This window comes from Mizuhopecten yessoensis, unplaced genomic scaffold, assembly GCF_002113885.1.
Source record: "Mizuhopecten yessoensis strain PY_sf001 unplaced genomic scaffold, ASM211388v2 scaffold2681, whole genome shotgun sequence".
NCBI lineage: Eukaryota > Metazoa > Mollusca > Bivalvia > Pectinida > Pectinidae > Mizuhopecten > Mizuhopecten yessoensis.
Genome location: NW_018404667.1, coordinates 519,328 through 535,789, shown reverse-complemented (window position 1 = coordinate 535,789; position 16,462 = coordinate 519,328). Strand labels below are relative to the sequence as shown.

General features: G+C 35.2%; 1 protein-coding gene across 1 annotated transcript in view; it reads left to right on the top strand.

The window, feature by feature from the left end:
• Positions 1-16,462, top strand: part of LOC110446372 (potassium voltage-gated channel subfamily H member 7-like) — a 47,653-nt gene that overhangs the window by 26,565 nt on the left and 4,626 nt on the right. The window contains exons 4-10 of the mRNA XM_021491492.1: positions 887-1,086; positions 4,161-4,260; positions 5,440-5,592; positions 6,456-6,649; positions 12,530-12,641; positions 15,037-15,216; positions 16,136-16,442. Coding sequence (XP_021347167.1) covers positions 887-1,086; positions 4,161-4,260; positions 5,440-5,592; positions 6,456-6,649; positions 12,530-12,641; positions 15,037-15,216; positions 16,136-16,442 — 1,246 coding nt within the window. The remainder of the gene's footprint in view (positions 1-886; positions 1,087-4,160; positions 4,261-5,439; positions 5,593-6,455; positions 6,650-12,529; positions 12,642-15,036; positions 15,217-16,135; positions 16,443-16,462) is intronic.

Sequence of the window (16,462 nt, the reverse complement as noted above, 5' to 3'; positions counted from 1 at the left end):
GACTTAGAAATCATATAACTTGGTTTCATAGTGCGGTAAGAAGTTGCAGTTGCCTGACGGCCCCTCTCTGGGGGCCTCTTTGGAAACCGTCTCATCTCGCTCGCACCACTTGTGTTTACTGCCTAGTCAGGTGACGTTATCGGCGCTATTTTTAGCAGGGCTTTCCCGAACAATTCAAGTGGTCAAACTGGACATTTGGAACGGACTATGAATATGGGGATAGCGTGGTAACATAAGTGGAAGTGCATACAATACATACATTCATTAAAAAAAACACGCCTTTTCACGTGATATCCCTTTAACGTATATAAACTTTGATAAGATGTTTTCTAGTATGCCCCCCAGAATTACCGTATGCCGTCATAGTTGGTAACGTAACTAAACATTATCAAAGATACATGTACATTGTGGTTTGTCCCCTAGCTTTGCTGAGTGCCGCCATATTTGGTAATTTAACGTCTACCAACCACTAAGGTACATTGTGTTATGTTCCCCTGCTTTGCTGAGTGCCGACATATTTGGTAAAATGTAACGTCTACCAATCATTATGGTCCATTGTTATATGTTCCCCAGCTTTTCTGAGTGCGCCATATTTGGTAATTTAACGTCTACCAATCACTAAGGTACATTGTGTTATGTTCCCCAGCTTTGCTGAGTGCCCTCATATTTCATAATTTATAAAGGTACATTGTGTTATGTTCCATAGCTTTGCAGAGTGCCGCCATATTTCATAATTCATAAAGGTACCTTGTGATATGTTCCACAGCTTTGCAGAGTGCCGCCATATTTGGTAATTTATAAAGGTACCTTGTGATATGTTCCCCAGCTCTGCTGAGTGCCGCCATATTTCATAATTCATAAAGATACATTGTGTTATGTTCCCCAGCTCTGCTGAGTGCCGCCATATTTGGTAACGTTTCCTCCATCATGTTACGACTGTACCAGGGGTCTGACGAATTTCAGGAAAAAGTTGAAAGCATCAAGGAATTCATCAACTTCCATCAGCTTCCGAAAAACATGGCGGGCCGTCTTCAGGAATCCTTCCAACACCAGTGGGCGTATACCAACGGAATAGACATGAGTAACGTGAGTATACTTTTCTGTCATAAAGAAATGAAATAAAAAAAATCTGCTAGAGTTACGTCCCTTGCAATAAAAGGCTTTGTCGGAGTAAACGCATTAAAATATTGCAATTTGAAATTAATTAATTAATAACTCTTTAAAGTGAACAACTTACAAACAAACAACCAACAAAAAATAAAAAAATAAAAAAACACGCTGTCAACTCAGAAAACTGAAATACTATTTTTTTGTCACAGTTTTGCTTGTTTTTCACGTTTTCAATATACATGTAATGTGAAGGCTTACCAACAACATAAACTATATTTTACACCGTCACTACTGTGTAACAATTTTGTTTGTATCCTTTTCAAACGAAATATTCCACTAAGATCACACGTTGCTATGCATTTCACAGAACTACATTTATTCGAAATTTGAATGTTTGAAAATAGAAATAAAGATGAAAAAAAATACGAAAATTATTCAGGGTCGAACTCATGACCTTTACAATTAAAAGCCTGCGCTTCACCAATGTTGGCCTACGGGAATTATAGAAGCACCCCATCAAAATCCATGTTTAATTTATAGGCCGCAAAGCATTAGCCAGGACAACGTCATTATAGTTGCTTCATCTTTCATATAGAAGGGAAAATACTCTTAGTAAAAATAAAACACTTAGTGGAACTCTTCAGCTCGATTTTAACAGATGGTACATTTATCCTTAATTTTATAGCACGATATTTATATTTTAATTTTGTGCATGCATTTGTAGATGCTAGTGTATATCTGTTGTACTGTATAAAAGAAACGGAGCTCACGTATTTTGTCATTTTCCTGGGCCTCTACTCGCCCTTAATAAAGCTGAATATGTTTAAATATACCAGAGAAGCTAAGCTTACCGTGGATTGGCAGCGTGATGTACGAAAATCGAGAGAAAGTCGTTCAGGCGGTTATTTCTCTAAAACATTTTATAGAGAATTTCCTCTTTCATTTCCTAGTGTCACTGAAATAATGATCTATGAGTTTGAACTGCTATCTCGTCTTCTCCCGCGAGACTTGATAAATTCGCTAATCATGAATTTGAAGGATAACCGGAAAAGTTTATTTTTTTCTTTTCGCTTTCGTAAAGTTTGATATACAGGTTTGCTTCGGTTTAGCCGTCAAATTAGTGAATGCTTTTCTCCGTTGCATATACTAGATTTTACTCGTATTCAAGGTCAGATTCGCGTAAAAGCTTAATGACACTCCGGCGTATAGGACTCGGAAAGCAAGCGTTTAGCTGAGACAGATAATTATTTTACTAAATTAGAGTTTTGATGCATTGCTATTCAGGTGGTAATTAGGATGCAATTTTAAATCGTTATATATGGTTTCCACGCATGAAAAGACGAATTTTAATGCCTTAATAAGACTTAGGAAATACAGAAAAAAAGTTATTGTGCCTCATATATTAAAATATTCTATATACAATGTGGCATCTAAATGGTCTTAATCTGCGTAAATATATTTGCTATGGTAATATGTACCGTTTAAACGAAACGTATTTGTCAATTTATACATTTTCCGCGAGGACATACAAGTAATAGCCATGGAAACAGAACAAACAATAATACGCAATGGCATTTTTACATTATTTAGTGTTTAAACTATAAGTCACTTGAAAAAAACATTTTATTCATGCAGTCGCATGTGTAAGTGTGTTTAATTTTATTCTATGGAGTCAGCATAGGATGAGAGCTTCCACGTCGTAAATAAATAGACATAGTAGTCTGCTTAACTTTACACTTATAGAAACGAAGTTAGGATTCTCTTTTGTGTCACGATCAATTAGCAAAATAAAGCATTAAGGTAAAATTTGTTGATTTAGTTCAGTTTCAAATAAGTACCAATAACCCAGGTGCGGGTTCGAACTGATAAATTAAAGATTATTTACACATTAATAGCTATTTTTAAATATTTATATCAGAATTTGGATTTTAAAACTTGAATTTATGTGTCATTGAGCAAATAAAGCTAGATACAATAAAATATGTTTCGAAACAACTGAACAACTTTATACATAAAGGATAGGATATTAAATTCCCCATATCCAAACCCTTATACGCTCGATACCCTAATACACGTATCACCCCAACAACTTTAACTTAATACATAGCGAATATGAATGAATTTATCGTTTGCATACCCCTTATCAACCCGAGACCCCAATATCACCCTAACAACTTTATACAACTGAAACAATATGATACATATTGCGAAAATAATAGACTTTGTCCATAGTATACCCACTATCAACCGGAGACCCCAATATCACCCTAACAACTGTATACAACTGAAACAATATGATACATATTGCGAAAATAATAGACTTTGTCCATAGTATACCCAATATCAACCGGAGACCCCAATATCACCCCAACAACTAAAAAACAACTGAAACTATCGTATATATAGTGAATGTGATATGCATACCCCTTATCAGCCTTAGTCCCAACTATCACCCCAACAACTCGATACAACTCGATACAACTGAAACAACTTAATACAACTGAAACAGCTTGATACAACTGAAACAGCTTGATACAACTGAAACAACTTGATGCAAGTAAACACCTTCATTATTATGACGTCATAATTGTTACGACGGATGCTGCTGTCCCTCCTTGACAGATGGACAGCCCCTAGAACTGCCAAAAAACTGTAGCAATGCAATGGAAACTGCTTGTTTCTGGCATTATTAGAGCAGTGATATATTTGTTTTTCCGGAAAACTGTACCTTACGGGACTTTGTGAACAAACTATGAAGATGAAAATATCAGAAAACAATCAACAATAGTGTTAAAAATCAGCGGGTTTAGGCCGGAATTCGAACCACGAGCCTCAGATTGTTATAATCTCGACCTTATCAACTGAGATACCAAACAAATGTAGGCAACGGAAGTATCTTTTCCAAATTCCACTTCAGTTATATCAAAAACGACATTAAGGGGAGGTTACTGTGTATACGAAAAACCACAGAAAAACCCTAGTATTTTAGGAACAGGTATCCTTAAATGCAATCCGCTAGTTACTGATGTTCTGTTGTTTGTATTGTATAGGTGTTGAAAAATTTTCCCGACTGTCTACAGTCTGACATATGTCTGCATCTTAACAGAACTCTCCTCAACAACTGTCCGGCTTTTAAGGGAGCTAACCCAGGTACGTACACAGTTATCGATCCTGTCTCTCACCCTATTTTTTTAAGGATTCGTGTGCCACTGCCAACAATGTAACCCTGCACCGGAAACCCTATTTCCAACATGGTTATTCCGTCTTTGCGTATTGCAGAGTTATCTTCTCTTATGTGCATGTATTGATTGTTACGTCATTTGTTTTTGAGAGTAACGTCATCAATTTTTGAGAAAACGACGTAATTTTCTCACACAAACCAATGACGTAACAATACCTGCTCACAAGATAACTCTGCAATACGCAAAGACAGAATATTTGATGTATCATTTCTTAAAAGGCCTAATCATTGCTTTGACCCAGCGCAATTGCAGTTGCATACCAAGAAAATTAAAGAAAGGTGTTTACTTTGCATGGATAACTACGATGGAATTTCATAAGTACACCTGTAATTCGACATTGATTTCTCTGTAATATCAAGTATGTAAACCTCGGGGTAGTGTTTTTAATAAAAGCTGTAAAGTGAGAATTCTGAATTCAAATGACGTGCACTCTTTAAGGTAATCAAGCCAACAATGTTAACTATATGATTATCTTTGTCACTATTTTGAAATATTTGCTGAAGTTATATTTAAGAGAGGTTTTCAATAAACATCACGAGCTGCGATTCATTTTAATTACGCTGTGATTTAATGCATATGACGCATGATTGGCAAATTATGATATGTGGTACATGTATATCTCTTATGACTTAAGATTTTTGACGCATACAATCTTGAACTCATTACTTGCGACGTTTAACTTTTGTCATAAGTTTTATGACTTGTGACATATCACTTATGACTTATTCCGTCTTTTCGTATTGCAGAGTTATCTGCTCTTGTGTGCAGGTATTGATTGTTACGTCATTTGTTTGTGAGAGTAACATCATACATTTTTGAGAAAACGACGTAATTTTCTCACACAAACCAATGATGTAACAATCAATACCTGCTCACAAGAGAAGATAACTCTGCAATACGCAAAGACGGAAAAGGGCACAGCTGATAAAACATTATTTAGCATTTATGAGCACGAATTATGAATTTATGTTTTTAACGTACATTAATTTATGCCATAAGACTTGAGACACGTGATTTGTGTTTGTTTATAACTCGCAAGTGTTGACATTTTTCATACATTTTGATATTTCTAAAATATTTGTTTTAGGCTGTTTACGTGCCTTATCAATGAAGTTCAAAACTACGCATGCGCCACCTGGGGACACTCTCATACATCCGGGTGATATTTTGACCGCCATATATTTTATAGCACGTGGTTCTATAGAAATCCTGAAAGAAAACACCGTCATGGCCATATTAGGTAAGACTACGTCAATATGTGCATACAATATCATAATAGAAGATTTTATTATAAGCGGAACCTGACTTTACCGTCAGCAAGATGTTCTCATCTATTTTAACGGAAATCACATTGTGTCCGAGATTAAGCTACAAGATCATGTTAAAGTCCGAGATTTAGCTACAAGGTCGTGTTGGTATTTTATAAAACCTTTTTGGTTGTTGTATCTTTTTATTTATTTTTTTATATAATTTTTTTTTTGTGGGGGGGGGGGGGGGGGGGGATATCATCAAGTTAGATAGTACATCGGTTGTCCAGTATTCACTTATTCTTCAGGATATTACAGTAACAAGTAGGGTTGTCAAATAGGACGAATTTTAGTAACCGGTTACTCAAAACAATCTTCCTACGTAGTAACAGGATATTCGGCCAGTCTGTTATCAAAAAATAAATAAAAAAATGTATAGTATGTTTAGCTAATGTTTTATTTGAAACGTATTCACAATTATTTAATATATATAAGATAACAAGATATTTTATCCACGTATCTGAAGTCCTCAATAAATGACCGCAGAAAATACGGACCACTTGGTTCAGAAGAAACTCGATTCAACGCATGTTATTTCTACTCGAACGCATAAGCGGAAATATTGTTCTTCAGAACATAATTTGACATACGAATTGACTAATTGATAATTGCACCTCTGCAATTAGACAAATGTGTACTCTTGAGATTATGCTTTTACGTCTCACTACTTAAAGCGAGTTCTACGACACAAAGTTGGCATTTCACAACCTTTGGCTTACTTTTAAAATCTGTTTAGACCTTTTATGTTGTTGGCACCTCACCAAATACATGTATTGTTATTTTCTGTGATTTCCAGGGAAAGACGATATATTTGGAGCAGACATGAAGGATGCGGCTACTCCTGGAAAGTCCCTGTACTTCGTTCGAGCGCTGTCTTACTGTGACATCAATAAGATTGAGATGGAAGACTTGAAAGTGGTGCTGCAGACGTACGAGGACTTCACGACAGAGTTCATGGATAAATTCCAGGTCACCTTCGACGTCAAAAAGGTACTCTTAAAACCATATCGTGCAGGTGTTACAATAAAGCTTCGCCCAAAATTGTCAGGTGTCAAACACATGAGTCGCATTTAAAAAAGCAAAATTAAAGCAAAAAATATTGGTGTCAAAAATTCAACTTTAAATGATAAAGTGTCAAAAAGTCAGAACTGAAATGTCTTTAATGGACAAATGTGGAAAATGGTTGCTAGAGAAGATGCAAATAGTCGCGGATCAAAAAGCTATATTGTAAATTTTAAATGTCGAAGCACCTGAAAGGGAAAACTCATAAACTGCACGTGTGTCACTATTGTAATATTTAGATTTGAAAGGATAAGGCGTTGAAAAATGAAAAGTTCACAACTATATGTACCATGTTTAACCAATGTAGAACTAGAAGGCAAATTGAATAGGTATGTATGTGTGCCACAAAAGGAAATCTCAAGCTTAATAGTTGTCATAAGTTTAGAACTTAAACTTAAAACGCCAAGGCATTGCAAAGGGAAAGCCCGATTTACTTTAATAGATAAACATAAAATGTCAGGCGTTGAAAAAAAACAAAGACTTAAACATTTCTAAGTGAACGAAAAGACTGAAAATCTCGTTCACCCATTCACCCCTGAAATTTCATAATGAACTAGTCCAACCTTTGAATGGGAAGAGTTCAAAGTTTCTTCAGGGGTGAATGAGTTAAATGACCAAGTGCCATAAACTCAGATTTTAAACAAACTGACGCCAAATCGGTTAGCAAAACAATTTTCAAGTCATTAAAAAGCCAGCAGTAATGTAAAGTGCAAACTTAATGAATCCCGTGTCAGTCTGTAAATTGTATCTTTAAACCTTGTTCGGACTCAACAGAGATGCTAACAAAATGGAAGACTGTTTTTATTCCATGACGTGTATGCTATTCTCACGAGCTTAATACCTGGACATGACCGCAGAGATATCCCCGGAATTTATCAGGGATACATTTTCACACGCGATGCTAGGTTTCTTGATATTTGATTGGTATGGCTCAATAAAAAATTAAGTTAGACTGACCGTATTTGACTTAAAATGCCTTGGATTATGTAATTAGCTGGCGGAAATGTTACGTTGTATTAGTGGTTTTGAATTCCCCAAGTATCTTTTAGAAGGTAAAGACAGATAGCATGGCGGCGACAAGATAAATGTAGTTATGTGTGATGTTGATGTGAACTGCTGTACGGAGGCGCATCCGCGTGGCGCTTCTAAATGACATTAGGCACTGAGTAGAATCACGTAATCGAAGTATACATTTCAAAGCCGCAGATTCGTATTACATTATATGGAAATCTTGTCCTTCCGATTTGTAGACAGAGTTTCGAATTTACTTTAACAACATTTTCTCCTGGTTTCGATATCAAAACAAGTATACATTGAACTAAATTGATCTTGATAGAAATCGGAATGTAATCTTGGCGCGGAAGTAGCAGACGTCATGGATTATTATAAGTTTAACGTGGTAACAAACACGGAAATGGAAGAATTGTCAAATGTGATATGCACGACGATTACTTGAAATCCTTAAATCCCAGACTGTTAGGAAATGGAATCAGCGACTGTCACAGAGAGGCCTCACACAGGGTTTCTACGCGGCGCTCTATTTCTGGTTATACATTATCAGAAGAAATTGTTTAGTTTAGTTGAAAATTACCACATTTTATTTCAACATGAATATATGGTCTTATTCGGGTCCCAATTACGTGGTGTTTCATGGAACGAACGTTAGTAATTTTTATAAAAGTCCGATTGCAAATTGATATTCGTTTTATCTTACAACATACCCTACGAAGTAAAAAGTTCGAAACATGGTGATGTTTCCTTTCACTTTAAAAGTGATGACGTCATTATTTGGATAGGATGATTTCACTAGATAATATTCAGATCATTAAATGATTAGAGCGGTTTTTTTTTACAAGATTCAGACATTCAAAGTAAACTTGTGCCCCTGTGTGACGTCACTGTATTAATTGACGGATACGAATGCACCTATTATGAAAGAGATTTCCCTTTAATCAATTCACTTTGATGAGAAATGATTTTTTCGCTAATTTGTAAAGAGAATCATACGCAAATTAATGGTGTTATGTTTGCAAATACTCTTTCCATTCATCATTATTAGTCATACATTCATTGAAAAAGCGAATTCTCAATCGAAAATTGAAGTTTCCTCCAAAAAAGACATGTAGTTCGAAAAACAAACATCACATAATAATAAAACTATTTACAGTATCGAGAAATTTCGAAAAAGACCCGGAATGTTTGATTAATAAAAACAAAATACATGGTCAGGTAGTAGATTATCAGCATCAATACACCTAACCTTGTTCTAAGGTTATTTTATAATGAGTGATCTTTCCAATTAGAAAACATTGCTTTGAATCATATGTTCAAGAGTATTTTTGAACTAGGGCTTTAGTGGAAAAGGTTTATCTTGTTGCTTAAAGTGTCTATCTAGATTGAAGGTACTCTGCTGTTTGTAACGGTATTGCCCTCATCGAGCACTCCTATATATATGTGGGTAATCGAACGCGCCTTTAATGTGTTGATGTGTAATATGTCATCAATAATGTGAACTCTGACTCCACTCTCCTAAATACACAAGATCGAAGCAGACCCGTGCGTCTTTAGTGTTTTATTTAATCTGTTAGCGATGTCAGGCAACAGACAACGCTACATTGTTAATGTTTGTATCTTCACAGAAAACATCAACCAATAAGCTTCCTAAATTACGAAACGTTCTGAGAAATAAAAAAGGGAGAGTGTACATAAATGTGCAAAACAATTGACACTCAATCTCAAAATCGATGAGACTAGCGTAAAATATGAAGAAGGGGATGATTAACTAGTAGAATATTGAAACCCGAGAAAAAGGTACTAGGAAAACAAGACCTGGCCCTGAGATCCTGAAACGATCTTAAGTTTAAAATTGTCTTAAGTTTGGACTTATCCGATCACAAATAACGTCATGAAAAGTGACCTTATATTTAATTGACGGAGCAAAAGCGTAAGTCTAATATTGTTTTAGGGTTAGGGTTAGGGCAAGGTGTTCCGAAAAGATAAACATCTTCTGAATCATCTTCATCATATCCTTTTCTATCTGTTTAACATTTATTAATTCTGTTCTTTTCTCTCACTGTCTGTCAAACCTCGTATCCCAATCGTATGGCTCTCAGGAAGTCTTATTTCTATGTGTGTTCTACTGCGAGGTCGTTAGAGAAACTAACATTGATCTGCTGCCCCGTGGCAACACTTGGAACATCTGTATTTCTTGTTTCTCTTACTTTCCCCCCATTTTTTGTAGCCTATGCCGAGGCTCATGTCTGTATATGATCTTTGTCATTGCGAGGACATTTAACTTAGAAAACAAAATTGTTACTAAGGTGAAAACATGTTTTAAACAAAAAAATACCTGTTTCTGGTACAGGACGCAGGTCCTCTCAACTTGAAGACTATGGGCAAGTTTTATTGTCGATATCATGATTTCATAGTGACATATGCCATTCCTTTGTGAGATATGAAGGTCGATGTTTTTGACTACGCTCGTTAGAGTGCCTTGTGGTTTGGTTGTCACTTCTCGAGTTATCGATGTGACATAACTGAGGTTTGATCTAGATTTACTTGGCGGGTAGTGCCGATGAAGCAGAAGACGCTTACTCTACAGGAACACCTGTTCCTATTTTTCTGGTTTATTTTCAAAGTTTTTCATGTAAATTTTTCATTTGCTCATATTTTGCCCAAGTTTTATCGATTTTGAGTTGACACTTCGATATATTCGTCTTTTTCTTGACCCCACTGCATTTGAAACAGAATAACTACAATTGCTCAAGAACGGTGTGGAAATGTTCGTGTTTTTGCGTTGAATTAACCAATATAATGATCAACATGTAAATATATGTTGATAGATTATATAGATCATAGGTATACAGGAGGTGTTGATTTCTAAACCTCTGCTAACGCATAAACACGCGAAAAATTCAAAGTATTCTTCCATTTCTATTACATTGATATGCTTAGGATTAAAAACCCTATTACAAGCTATATGCATTTATTCTTTGGAGCTTTCAAATATTTGTATATTAGAAGTGAAAATATTTAATTATATGAACGTTTTTGCAACGTGTTCTTATTTTGTAGGTTACACAGTGTACATTATCAATACGATGTTTGACTTTGCCATCACGTGACATGCGAGTGTGTTATGCAATACTGTCTTAATTAATTGTAGTACATATGCTTTATTTGATGAAAGACGACTCTGCCAGACAAATCAATACTATAGCTGAATCATTTCTATCCCATCATGCCGTGCTTTAGACTGTTTGATCTAATACAACAAAACATGCACCCCTGCAACGTGCATTAAAACTCCAAAGATATCCAAACAATTTCATTAAATTTTATTCCAAAAATTTAAAATAGGAAAACTGAGCTGACGAATTATATCTTAACAATAAAGATTTCGTTAAGATGTGGTGTTTTGATATTTAATGCATGCACGCTCGCGTGTTTAGATAACAGGTATTGTAGAATTATACAATTTCGTGATGAAATCTAATAAGCGAAGACATTACAAAATAACGACAGTTGTCCGCCTGTTGTAGAAGATATATAACACTGTATCAGCAGTAGAATTTTCGTATTGCTTCCTACTAAGAAATTGTATTGTTACTTGAAATAGAACTAGTTGTGAAAACGATCTGTTTATCTTGTATTTGGTTCTGATCACATTTCGAACTCATGACTTGGTAGCGATGTTTTCATGAACGTTATGAAACTGCTGGAGTTCTGGGGATAACATCAAACTCTGATACAGATCTCTTCACAACAAGTGTAACTTTTACACGATGCTTGAAAGATCTTCATGAGTCTTGATGATCACCAATTATGCCGGGGGGTCGTCAAAATTCAATCACGAAAGATTGCGATGATAAGGGAAACCATCGCGTTCCTCCGCGATCGGTACGCTTAAGATCACGAAAAGTCAGCAAGACCCACCGTGTTCACTGTGCTCACTCAGGCGAGATACGTCGATCTCTATTTACCTGGGAAAATGATATGCCAGGAGATGAAGATAAGCTTAAGTCAGTGGCGTTTCTTTTGATAATGTTTTATCAATTTAATTACTATAAAAGCAAAACATACATACAGAAGTAAGAGAAATATGTATTTTACGTATCTAACATTCAAATGGTATTTGTTAACTAACTAAAATGCATTTCTCATTTCCTTTCCTTTCTATGGGTGTCATAAATTACCGCTACATATGAGCTCTTAAATAACCATCTATTTCCATGAATCTTCACAATGTCGGCTTTATATCAGTCTTATATAATACATTTTGATCTCGTTTTAATGAAAACGCGAAAGTGAAAGTTTGGCACATCAAAAGTAATGTTACGATTTATTTCATCTTTGAACATACAAGTTATACCAGGGAACAACACCAAAGTAATGTAACGATCTATTTCATATTTGAACATACAATTTATTCGTTCTTTGTCTCCCTTATCCAATACAAGAGGAACACAGCTCGATAAAAAATATATAAGTTAAATTGTCTCAATTGTTTTATTTTAAAAGAAAATAAATAGAAATAATTGACAACAGTGTTCTGAGTTTAAAAATGTAACGAGATTGGGCCAGGATTCGAAATCTGAAGCTCTGACACAGTCCATTGATCAAAACCAAAGATCTGTTCAAATATTATTTTATAAAAACATAGTGTTCACCAAAAGTTCGATACATAAGAACGTTGCAAGATGCTGGATCTGCAGATGTCTCAATATTAAGCGAAAGAAATATCGATTTCTGAGTTCAATATTTACATAGATTACCCGATTTAAGACTGGGATTTTTTTTATGCTTTAGGGAACATTACTCCAGCGGAAGAGCAGACCAAAGATGGAAGACGAGACGTTGAGATTCATACGCCAAAAACGTCCACGGCTACAGTGTAAACGCCGCAGGTTGGATGGACACGGTAAAACATATGAAAATCTTTGGAAATTTTATTTAATGATTATAACTAGTTGAACAAATCCTTCCAATTAAATTCGTTTAAGCAATGCATTGATAGAATAATCTTTAAATAATTCATAAAACCCCATTAATATTTAAATAACTCTTAGGAAAATCAATCATGTAAATGTTGGACAGCCACCCCTTGTAGGATGGTAAAGTCATTGGAAGTTCAACACCTGATAAGTCATCAAAAGACTCCGGTTAAACACCAGAGTTCATCTATGCAATTTTGATATACTTTAGTATTGAATATGTTGTTTAGTTACTAAAATGTTACATAACGACATTAATTGAGACTGTTATACTGTAAATTTCATAAAAATAGTTCATCGGCATTATTTTACGTCAAAGTCATTTTGACAAACAAAATGAATGGCATATTATCTAAAGCTTACCTAGGTCATGCGGAGCTTAATATGTTTTTGACAAGCGGTGAAGTGGTATACCAGCCGGCTTAAAACCAAGATATATTTGACTACGTGAAACCATCAAAATCGTAGTAAAATGTCGTGGTAACATGTTTTAACGGTATTTGTATTTAAAACATAGTAGGAAATACAAAGTGTGCCGCTTACTTGTAAAACCAAAAATGTTATAAAATGGCACATCGTTTAAAGTTCCTTTAGGAATCTAGGTAACTAAACCGTTCACAATCTACTAAAATATATAATGGGGAAGTTTTATTATATTTCAGTGGTTTCCTGTGACAATAACCATTTTACTTTAAGGCTCCAAACTGCTAGTGAAAAAGAATTAAAACACCGAAAAACTTCGGTTAATAAAATATATTATTTCAAAGCATACAGGTAAATATGGGAGGCAAATATTGACATTTTATAATATTGCTGAACTATTTTTGTTAAGAATTCAAATCTATCTGGCTAATTTGCAAATGTCGCTATGTAACGTTTTAATTAAGAACAAGCTCATTGTTTCCGTTTTACATATCTGAATTCTGATGTCGGTTAATTGAGGTCTTCAAATATGGCTTATCAGAGGACTGTTGCTCGGGTTGAACATACTGTACCATCCCTTTGAGTGATGGTTAAACCTTTATGACAATGAATAAATCATTTGGAAACAAACTTATTGCGTTAATGCATGTAATAAATCACAATCACAATGTAAACAAATTAGAAATTTGTGTATACATTGGTACGTAGACAAATGTCGTTTTTCAAAACTTGTATAAAGATAATTATTGCAGAGAAGCAACACTTGCATATCGGTTTGAGCAACATAACAAAATCACTTTGTTCGAACTTAACGGTACATCTATAGACAATCACAATAAAAAAAACACTGCAGTTCTATGGGCATTATTTTAGTCATGACCTTGACCCGTATTCATGAAACCGTTTGCATGCTTCTCAAGCATGGATTTTGTGCTCAAGTCTAAGCTCTTGTTTCAGTTTGAAATTAAAAAGAAAAAAATGATTTTATAAGAATTGAAAAGAATTAAAGCCCAATACTGTTTTAAATGTTTACATCTGACTTTTTGATATGTTTTATGTTAAGAGAGTCACAATGAAGTTGAATTGAGCGATGAATTCATGATTGTCCATGATAACAGTTTTATGAATACGGGCCCGGCTATTAAAATATCAGTAGGTCTATAAGAAATCTTTATTTCTTAGACCTGTTGTCTGCTGTGTGTAAATCTTAAATTCTAAGAATTAGATCATTGTCGATAAATAACAAATCGTTGCAAATAAGTATTAAAATTACGTGAGATTATTGTCATTCTTGTAGAAATGTAGTAATGCACCCTATGATTAGAATCATTTTCCTTTTTAAGTAACGAATAGAGCCTTGTGACTTTGCCCCCAGACACCGGAACTTATTGAACGTCGCGTATTGTTCATGTTGTCTATATATGGAATAATAAGTAGGGAGGAGATTATTACCGGAAGTAACCTGATGGACAAGTCGTACTTCCATCATCAAAACATTCCAGTCAAGACGATGTTTTTTGTGATCAGTTCAAATCAATTACTAGACTCGTCTGATTTGCGCCAAAGACACAGTCGGTGATGATACCGGAACTTTCGCGAAACATTCCGGAAGTTTTTGAAATTATTACGGGAAATGTTCCGATTCATAAGTTGCATCCCATTGAAAACCCAAATCATATAAAAAGCTGATGTTATATCGATTTGTGTTCATTAGTGGCGCGTCTCTACTTCCGCTGGAGACAGCAGTGATCGTAAACCGGAAATTCATCGTAAAATTTACGGAAATGATGAGACATGAAATCATGAATCGAAAGATCTAAGATTCATTTGACATTGTATGCGTATCTATATGTATCTACATGCAGAGAAGCGTGTTAGTGATTGATTCTTTTTTACCAGGGCGAACTAGTTTCCGAAGGAGACACGGTGATAGGAAAATAGGTACTCTGGCGGAAAATTCCGGAAGTGACGACGACAGGCCAGGGATTGTAGAAATGTCGGCGGAAGGTGCGATTGATGATGAAGCTGATCCGACAACACAGGAAGTGACAAGAAAAAACTCGATGGGTTCAATTGCAGGTAAACAACTTTTTAGTCTCATTTACACGGTTTCTATCTACATCAATGCTTTACTAAAATATTGCGATGCATTTTTGAAAACTATGTATTATAAATCATATTATATTAAGAAATTTGCAACTTATACGTCAAACTTAAAAGCATCTTAAAAGCTTTTTGAAAACGGATGACCCCTTTTATTGTTTAGAACCTTAATTGATTTAAATTTACAAGAGACAAAGTGGAATGAAATAGAAAGAAAAACAAAAAACAAACCAACAAAACGATTCATACGAAACTAAAAAAAACAAGAAAAAAGCATCGATATTATAAATTGATACGAAACTAAAGTAACAGGAACTGCGGAGACATACAAAAAGGGGAAAAAATACCAGGAAACAAACAAAAGATAAAAATATACAAAAATCAGTACAAATAATGGTTATTACAACAACAAACCGATACATACATTAACTAAAAACAGATACAGGGCTTTATTAAGTTTGTCATCACTAGCAATGTGTGTTATAGGACCATAACAACATTTGCTAAAACATTCATTGTTTAAGTAATATCTTATAATTTATATTTAGAGGCACGATAGTCTAGTGGTAGGACGAAAGGCTCGTGACCGAAGGAGTGCGTGTGTGAGTCACGGCACGGCACGGCACTATGTTGTATCTTTGAACAATATACGTTACTCTGCTTGTTCCAGTCTACTCAGCTGTAAATGAGTACGTGGTTGGGAAGTGCTAGAATTGTGGAATACTAGCTGTGAGCGCCGAAATGGCAGCACGGGCTGTATGCTCACCAGAGAGTTGATACAGATATTGGCTTATAACAAATACCCTTTAACCACGGATAATAATTTGTGAACCGCTAGGTTGTGATTAAGCGGTATATAAGAACCTCGAATTATCATTGTTATTATTAATTTCAGTGATGACGAATTTCTTCAACGCGGTAGCTAATAAAGCGAAGAAGGATAAACTGTCTAAACGATCTATTTTACAACGTTCACATGGCTACGCTCCAAAATACGACGTCACATCGAATGGACTTGCGTCACAGCACCAGGGTCTATCACCAATTGAGTCCAGTGTGACGTCGTACACTCCGAAGTCGCTGTCTAGCTCAGGACCACAGTGGAGATTTTCCAACATCGAGTTTGAGATCCAGCAACATCCGGACAAAGGCAATCTACAAAGTCTCAACGACATCGACACCAGGCTAGAGGGACTTAACGAGTTAGTATAAACTGAAATAT